General features: G+C 30.9%; 1 protein-coding gene across 1 annotated transcript in view; it reads left to right on the top strand.

Moving 5' to 3' along the window:
- The first annotated feature begins 764 nt into the window (after positions 1–764).
- The window catches only part of LOC139529850 (uncharacterized), a 119,316-nt gene continuing 110,016 nt past the window's right edge, over positions 765–10,064 (top strand). Inside the window, exon 1 of the mRNA XM_071325789.1 lies at positions 765–868. Within this exon, the coding sequence (XP_071181890.1) occupies positions 786–868 (83 nt within the window). The 5' untranslated portion in view covers positions 765–785. The remainder of the gene's footprint in view (positions 869–10,064) is intronic.

Here is a 10,064-nt window from a genome sequence, read left to right as displayed (position 1 = left end):
CGCATTAAATTTATTGTGCTATGCATTAAATGGAATTCAATTGGCTTTAAACTGGCTTTCAATAACTGGGATTACCATGATTTCGGTGTTGAGCCTATTTTGTTTTTTATAAAAGTTGTTTTGTGCCTCGTACCAATCATTGGAGTTAATATAATTGCAACTGATATTTACAAGTTGTTCTTTAAGTTGTGATGTTTAATCACTGTCCCAGGTAAGGGGAATTAATCTCTCACAAACATGTTTTTAGCCCCCCCCCCCCTTTTCCCCCCACATTATTTATGTACTTTTCGAGCTTGTTTTTCGTAGACATTTTTCTTATAAATGATGCCTTCAGTTTTCTTGTTTGAATGGTTTCCCACTTTTCATGGCGGGCTTTTTCTGCTCGTCACTATACGGTTTTACTCATTTTTGAAGGCCGTATTGTTGCTTTCAATTGCTTACGTCCACTTCATTCGAACTCTGTTGGATAGTTGTCCCTTTTTAAATCATACCACACGTCTTTAATTGTACATAGGTATTGTATATTAAGATATGAGCTACTGAACTCGGCTTATTTTCACAAGTGATGTAAAAGCCCGTTTTAACATAAGCTTGTATAGAAATTAATTAGGAAAATGCTTCATTTCAAAATATTGTACAACTATGTCTTTTTAAAACTCACGTAGTGCTATCCTTTCAATTCGTGCAAAAAATTAAAAATTATTTAAACTACCTTTAATTAAATTGAACCCGTCAAATTTACCCATAATTACATCAAACAGTGAATTCGTTGGACTGTTCATTGAATGTTCCAACATATTCAGAAAATAGAATCTGATAATAGGGACTTTAACTCATCTCAGACACAAGTAATCACAATTAGATTAAGGTAGGTTATGTGTTATTTATTTTCATATCTCATTAAATTTTACAAGTCTTATATAAGTGAATATTTGTGGGTTTTTTTTAGCGATTCTTTTTACGTGTTTTAGCGTTTTTTTCTTCTTCGTGGAAATACTTCGATATGGGAGAAGGAAAATGCTATACTTAAGTAAAAAATATATATATATATTTAGATCTAAATACGCAGGCTATTGAGAAACAACTTATTTCACGTTGTTATATTCTAGTTAACTTTATAAGTAACTTTCACAAAATCTTAATGGTTATAAAAGGCACACGTTGTTAAAAATAATAATAATTTTGTAAAGACTTCATTGAATTCAAATGAATTTGGACAGAAGCTTGTTTATGGCTAGAATATAGTACTAATTCTTTTTTTTAAAGTGTTCCGTATCTTGGGGGTAAACTTAGTTTTTTGTCGAACCTGCGACTTTTGTGGCAGAAAGCTCGACATAGGGATAGTGATCCGGCGGCGGCAGCGTTTGTTAACTTATTAAAAGCTTTATATTTTAGAAGGTGGAAGACCTTGATGCCTCATATTTTGTATATAGATGCTTCATGTTGCGACGTTTCCGTCAGTCACATGTCCAATGTCCTTGATCTCATTTTCATGGTTCAGTGACTACTTGAAAAAAGTTAAGATTTTTGTAATGTTAAATTCTCTCTTACTATAAGTAATAGGATACCTATATTTGGTATGTACGTACCTTGCAAGGTCCTCATGCCTGTCAGACAGTTTTCAATTGACCTCGACCTCATGTCATGGGTCAGTAAACAAGGATAAATTGGTGGTCAAGTCCATATCTCAGATACTAGAAGCAATAGGTCTAGTATATTCGGTGTTTGGAAGGACTGTTAGGTGTACATGCCCAACTGACAGGTGTCATCTGACCTTGACCTCATTTTAATGGTTCAGTGGTTAAAGTTAAGTTTTTGTGTTTTGGTCTGTTTTTCTTATATTGAATGCAATAGGTTTACTATATTTGGTGTATGATTATAAGGTGTTGATGTTTAACGATGTCATCTGACCTTGACCTCATTTTCATGGTTCAATGGTCAAAGTTAAGTTTTGAGTTTGGTTTTTTTTCTAATACTATATGCAAAATTTATGATCTATATGTCTGTCAGGCAGGTTTTAATTGACCTTGACCTCATTTTCACGGTTCATTGCTCAGTGTTAAGTTTTTGTGTTTTGGTTTGTTTTTCTTAAAATAGAAGCCATAGGTCAACTATATATGTTATATGGAAGAATTGTTAGCTGTACATGTCTACCAGGCATGATTCCTCTGACATTGACCTCATTTTCATGGTTCATTGGTCAATGTTTAGTTTTCTTAGTAAATGTTTATTTTATGTGACATTTGTAATAAAGCTTTATATTTAGGACTATCTACATAATATCAACGATAAGTAAAGAAGGCGAGATATTTCAGTGTGTGCACTCTTGTTTTAAGTTAACATTTAGATTGAGTCTAACGTTTTACAGTCAACAATTAAACTTTGTCAAGAAGGTAAACCCTCTTGTAATTTTGTGTTTGTACAGAATAATTTTGAGAATGGAAATAGGTAATTAAGTTTGTTTATGACCAACATACTGTATCCAGAGTAAGTTTTTGAAAGAAAAAAAAATTTCTGTATTTAACTGATAAATGGACTTAGTTTTTTGACAGTAGCTATTCAGATTCATAGAGCATAGGGGTAAAATGCAGTTTTGGGCTTATATCTCAAAAACTTAAGCTTTTATAGCAAATTTGACAGGTGTGAAAATGTTTATTATGTCAAGATCCATCAGCTGACACAGAAATTAACAACTATAGGTTACTGTACAGCCTTCAACAATTAGCAAAGCACAATAACCAATTTGGCTTTTGACCCCTTAGAATATTGGCCTTTTAACTCAACTTTACATAATTAGTTCATCATGTTGTTTAACTTTTAGAATATTCTCCTCTGAAACTTATAAACCAATTTAAGGCTAAAGGATCCATATTGTGTTTAGTATATATCTATTTTTTGAAACATGGCCGCCATGGCTAAGGAGAACATAGGGATAATATATACAGTGTTGGGCTTTAAAAATCTCAAAAAATAAAGGAGTTAAAGCAAAACAGGTAAGGGTTGAAAATATTCAGCAGATCAAGATTTATTTGTCCAGTAATTTAAGACAAATCAGACCAATTGTATGAATCCCATACAATGGGTCTGATTGGTTATTATCTTGAATATTAGTATAGATAGAGATAAACTGTCAAGAGCAATAAAGTTCAGCAAAGTAAGATCTACATATAAGTCAACATGACCTAAATGATCAGTTGACCCCTCAAAGAGTTATTGCCCTTTATAGTATTTTCATTTATTTTATAAATTTTTGTAAATTTTTACAAAATATTTCCCTCTGTGTAATTAAAGGGTCATATTTATTATAGATAAAGAAAATTGTAAGTAGCAAGAATGTTCAGTAAATTAAGATCTACAAACACATCACCATCATCAAAACACAATTTTGTCATGAATCCATCTGTTTCCTTTGTTTAATACATGTATGCACATAGACCAAGGTGAGCGACACAGGCTCTTAAGAGCCTCTAGTTATGTTGAGCTTTACAAATGGCCTTTAATAATTGAACATTTGGTAAATCTTATTCTCAAAACTTCACCCCATTCAGAATTTCTGTTCCTGTAATAGGATACAATTCCGGTAGAAAATTATGCATTTTGTTTCAATCGGAATTGTTTATGCATGAAACATTATTCATCAATCGATAAGAGAGGGAATACATGAAGTGGAAAAATATCTTAAAGGAAAATAAGATCAACAGTAGTTTGGTGAAAAGAAAAAAAGAACTGAGTGGCGTTCTATTACTAAAAAAGGAAAGTAAGATCACTTTAAAACATTGAAAGTAATGAAAGTAAACTTTTTACAGGGTCCGTATTCGGAACAGATTACAAGTAAATAGTTAATGAGTTATCAATTCAGTTTGAAAGGAAATTTTATAATAAATTTAATAGGTACAGACAGATCAGATTACATGGGTGCATTTCTTTTGTATGTTTTCCGAACTCTTATTTAATATACTGAAAACTTTTGTACCAATTATCTTTATAGACATTTCGTAACAAAGCCCCCGTTTTTAATAATGTATACAGGAGGCAGAATGATTCGAAATCTGAAGGAGTAAAAAATACAGAATAATGCATGGTTTAACATAATTAATGAAAAATTGAGCTTTGCACATAATGCACACTGAGCGTATTAATTTAAAGTATAATGATTTTTATTCTCGTATTCTATGCACTTGGTTGTATTTGGTAATTATTTATTACATAGCAGTCACGGTTATATACATGTATATAGAAGACATCATTTGAATGAATTTGTTTTAACTTGCTAAATTATCATGGTTTTTGAGATGTTATTGTTCTTTTGTATTTTTTCTTAGGGTGGTGGTTGATTAAATTATGAATATGAGAATTACTAAACTGAATTTCCATGGAATTTTTGGAAACAGTAGTATAATTACGAACTTCATTAAACATTGTTAAAAAGTCTATAAGGCATAAGATTTGAAGATTTCTTGCTTAAAGGTTTAACAGTTGACAAATTGAGGATACATGTAGCCATACACCTAATGTAATGAAAATTAATAAAACGTGCAATCCTTGACCTTACTGAATACATTCACATAAAAAAAACAAATAAGAAATATGAACCAGCTACCTGTGACGAATAACGGGCTATTTACTTTAGATCAATTAACCGTTACAAAAAGAAAGATTAAAAAAAGTATTTACTCTTGATCTTCTTTATACTACTGATATATTCTGATTTAGACATACCTATGAAAATGCAACATCACTTCTGGATGTTTTATTTTTAAAGTCATAAACGGTGTGATAATTTTGTTTCAACCAGGAAGTTATTTGCTAGAAAAACAGTGCATACGTTAACGGAGAAAATATGAAAAATTTCTGGAAACAATGCTCAAAAGTCATTTATTGCTAAATGATATATAAAGTATTTTTTTATATATATAGTTAAACAAATAAGTCTCACTGATATTTACTTGTTTATTATTTCACTGCTGATAATGTTATAATGTATCTGTTAGAGTTGATATATATAATGATGCTTACCAGAAAACAACCATGGATTTCTGGTATAAACAAACAGGGACACTTGAATGCTGGACTAGTGTTGCATATTGTTAACAGCAGAAAGTGCAATTTGTTGTTGAATAAAAATAAAACAGAAAATTTCAAATAATAAATATGAATTGTCTGTCATGTTTCTCAGAACATTATTGAAAGTAACCCAAATCGACCTTTCTGTAATAAATACTCCCTTCGGGAGTCAGTGTGAATGCTTATAACTAGAAAAATTCTAACTAAGAATACATTATCTAAATGTTTGGTCATTAAGCAGCTTTGCAATGCGTTTTAATCCTAACAGTAAAGAATTAAATCTGGAATTTAAGAGGTACATAGTAATTTTTAAGTTTCTATTGGAATTCCAATCATTTGTCGGTATTCTTTTTCATACGACTAAATAAGTCTAGATATCATTAAATATCACTCTCTGTTAATACAGAAATGATTTCAGCGATAAAAAAAAAACATTGTAAATTTATCAGAGTAAAATGAAAAAGTTAGTACTTCTCCATAAGGAACATTTTATAACGTATAACCGCTATTTATATATTATTAATTCTCATTGCTATCATATTTCTGCGTGGTTTTTTTTTCTCATTTTGTTTGATAAGTTGTGTATTTTGTTGTTGATGGTTTTGTTGTACTGTCTTTTGTATACATTTAGTAAGATTGTAAAACGCAGGACTGGTTCTGTTACCTTTCAAAATTCAATGTGCCTTAAAAATCACGTAAGCTCTAGTGACAAGATTTGTATGCCTATATAAGTACTCAATATACTAAATGTAAAGCTGGATTAAATGTTTCGACTTCTGACGATCTATAGAGTGTACGTTAACGATGACAAAATATGCAATATCATTCAGTAAAATTCTTTAAATGAAAATTAAATTAAAATGAATTTATTATCGAATGGGTTTTAGTTCTTTCAATAACAAAACTAACAAAAATAACTGATGGTTGAACTAGTCAGTTGGTCATTATTTATGTCTTATTTAAAGGTCAGTGTAAAATAAATATTGTGATTTGATTCTAAAGCTAGCCTTAAGATATTACATAAAGTGAAAACGTGTCTATATATCGTTATATATAGTAATAAACACGTGCATTTTAACTGTCTGAAATTCATTCTTACATACTTTTAATTTTTTAACCCTGTATGCTAACATTGCCTAAATAAAATTTTAAAATCGTTTGTATGCACATTGAACGACACATTTATGTGACGTATAAAATTTTCTGACATCAGACACTCAAATCAATGAATGTGTTCGTAGATAGTAGATGTGTTTGTGTTCTGTTAAATTGTTCCTTTTAGAATTGTTATACGATGATGACTGATGTACCCATATTTTGACTATTTTATTTATTGTGTCTGTTTATTTAACGCATCAATGTAAATATAACGGAATTTGGTGAGACTGTCATTAAAGTGAGAGGGTTAGCGCTATAGAACCAGGTTTAATCCACCATTTTCTACATTTGAAAATGCCTGTACCAAGTCAGGAATATGACAGTTCTTGTCCATTCGTTTTTAATACGTTTTGTTATTTGATTTTGCCATGTGATTATGGACTTTCCGAGTTGATTTTCCTCTAAGTTCAGTATTTTTGTGATTTTACTTTATACACTATTTATATACTAAACTTGTCTATGACAACACGTTTTATTCCGTAATCATATTAATTTTTTACATTATCGCTCTTTTTCATATTCTTGTAGTCCAAATCCAGGTCACGACTTTTTATAAGTGTGTGCCGCTCAGTCTATTTAGTTTTCAGTGTTGTGCTTCGTGTATGATTTTACTGATGTTTGGGTTATGTTTTGTTTTGTTAGTCTTTTAAAACTGGTGCTGGGTTGAATTTTTCCAATCTTATTTAGTATTATTTTGATCTATCACAACTGGCGTGCTCGTATTATTATAATTTAAAGTGAGGATGACGAAATGCGAGATCTATATTTTAATAGATTTTATTTGTTCATACTTTAAATTTTGATTGACTCTCAGTATCTCTTTTTTTTTATCATTTGTATTTTGAAATTTTATTTTCTCGAATATTTGGCATATTTATGAGCTATATATTTCGCCCTGCCATTGAAGTATTATCCATCCATTTTTGTACAATACATGATTATACTAACTTAATGAAAATCTAGAGCTGGATCAATATATCTAAATTCAATAGGGGGAAAAGGATTTTGTAGAAATGTTGTTTTTCTTTAGAAAACGACAAAACATGAAATTATATATTATCTAAATACTAAAAAAAAATATTTCTTATAAAGAAAAAGTCAATTACTGACACAAGCTATAAGTATGTTACGTAATATTGTTTTTTAAATCCACCCCCTCGATATGGTTTTAATTAAAGTGAACATGTGTGGTGTATCTATACATAAGAACAATCCCTAGATGCACTTAACAAAAGCCAGAGCAAATTAACAGCGGTTTTATTGTTGTTCTTTGCCTTAAATTCATAATAAGACTTTTAAATGAAGCAGACGCATTTACCTTACAGCAAGACGACTCTTAGCACATATTCTAAGATTCGGTGTTTATATATATCTTTATTCTCACAAACCAAATTACAAAGGTATAGAGATAATTATACATAGTTCATGTTTTACAGATGTACGAGTTGTATCAAACCTCTATCGGTCATAAAAATTGGAGTATGATTTGCATACTCGGACTGAGATTTCAACCAATCAAATGCTGGATTTGGTGTTTCGAGCATGTGCCTCTCATTTTATAATCTGGTTTTTTTTCTTACCATATTAGGACCTGGTGAATACTTTCCAAAACTGAGAAAACTTTGTTTCAAACACAGTATCATTATTAACAGTTAAATGTTCGCATTTTATATACCTTGTCTTAGTTTTTAACTAAAGTTTGGTTCGTTTAGACTTATACGTTTTGATTTTATTGCCGCCTTAAAACATCTATCAACCTACAGAAACAAATTTCCACCTGTTCTGTAGGTAAAAAAATAAAACCAACCGCTAAATCAATAATTTAAAATCGTTTGATGTGTGAATTAATAAATACTACACACACCATGCTTCACATCACCCTTTTAATAAGATATTGCTCTAGGCATGATTGAATGTAAACTGACCAAATATGTTTTTTTCCCTTTTATGATAGAAATAACACAATACTTTAAAATGTAAGGAAGACGGTTGTGTTAGTATGAAACTTGTACAGATTCTTCAGAAATTTAACAAGTTATTCCTCAACCTAAGAGCCATATTGGCTTTTAATTTGCAGTTTAATTTATTGATTTTAATTTAAACATAATTGTTTATAGTGAATTGGGAAACAAGTTATTGCAACTCATATGAATCCCTTTCCACTTTGCGGATGCGAGTGTGGCTTTGTAGCGGCATTAGCTTCCTCTTTTTCGAAATCTACAAATGTGTCTTGAACGTACAAGAGATATGGCTCTCTATTAACACGGGCCAGCAATTTATCGTTCCATTACGACGGACTATCATCGTTCCTCAAAACCATAATCGCAAATGATGTCGAGGGAGAGCAGAAAATTCAGTCCCTGAAATTTTCTCCCAGGAACGGGTATCGAACCAGGAACTTTTCGATAGTAGTCCGATGCACTAACCACTACACCACGGCTCTCCTCCGAAAAGCTGTAGGAACGAACGGTCCATGAACTGTCATTATGTCCGATGTGACTTGAACTAATTCGTATATAAGACTTAACACTATGGATGACTAGGGGATACTTTGAAATAATGTCACTTTGGCATTCATTCCTCGACTTTATAATGTTAATGTAATGTAATGTTTATATGAGTGTCCTCGTCCTGAAAATGAAATACAGACCACTGGACGCTAAGTTACAAGCAATCAATCAATCAACTAAATGGTAAAGGAGATCAAACATAGTAAAGTCTCAGTTCAAACATAGCAGCAGAGATTTTGTATCGTGTTACAAAATAAAATGTTGAACCATATGAATGTATCAGAATATTGTTAGCTATAGTAACATGATATTATATGACTCTAATTTAATACGAAGATAATTTTCCAGTATATTTATCAAATGTTGAACAATACTAAGATGGTTTGCGTCTTGCACCAGTTTGGATTGTAAAATAGCAGAAATCAGTCGGTTTTGATCTTAAATGAAATGTGATAATATAACCTTGAGTTTTCCGGCTGTAGTAATTCAAAGACGGAATACCAATACTATAAACTTTATTAGCAAGTTTCGGACAGTACCAGACCTAAGACCTAAACTGACTTCAAAATAACATAAAAAAAGTATATATAAAAAACAGTATCTTTAGAAAAGAATTGGTGTCCAAAGGATTATCTTCTTAGCGTCAAGGTGGTGTTCATAGCGACACACATCTTTTTAACAATAGTGTTCATTAAACGTAAATAAATGTAAAAGGTTTGATAAACGGATGAACAAATGGTCACTATACATGTAGGACTTAAAATATAGTGTCTGAATTTAAACATTTCATCTAAAAGACAAACAGCAAATTGTTTTTATCATATCTTCTCCACAATATTTGTTCTAATGATTTGTTTTTAAACCGCGCATAAAAAGGAGAAAAAACTCACATAATGTAACTTTCATACAGGAAAGTCCAAACGGTTATGCATTAACTTATTCTGTTTTGTAGCATGAAGCGGTACCCATGACAAAGTGTTCTTTCCCCCCTAAAGGCACATTATAAGAGTTATCGGTCCATATTTTAACCGTAAATTGTGTACTTGACTTTTCTTTCTATCACACACAATTCCATGTATAAAATGTACACAACCTTACAATTGTACACAACCTTTGGGCTTGAATAAAAACCTTGATCCATCTTTTTTTTCAAATTTTGCTTCAAACATTATTTCTCAGCTATGAAATATGAGTCTTTAGAAGTTTTATAAACTTCTAGTAAAGTGTGAGTAAGGACATTTCAGCAATACAATTTAGCGACAGGTTGTATGTATAAAATTTGGTCTTGGTATATATGATGAGTTTATTTTCCGTAATGGCTATCATTTTCCT

The sequence above is a fragment of the Mytilus edulis genome, chromosome 7 (genome assembly GCF_963676685.1).
Source record: "Mytilus edulis chromosome 7, xbMytEdul2.2, whole genome shotgun sequence".
In the NCBI taxonomy this organism is placed as follows: Eukaryota; Metazoa; Mollusca; class Bivalvia; order Mytilida; family Mytilidae; genus Mytilus; species Mytilus edulis.
Note: the sequence above shows the minus strand (reverse complement) of the source record. Positions and strands in the feature narration are given on the sequence as shown.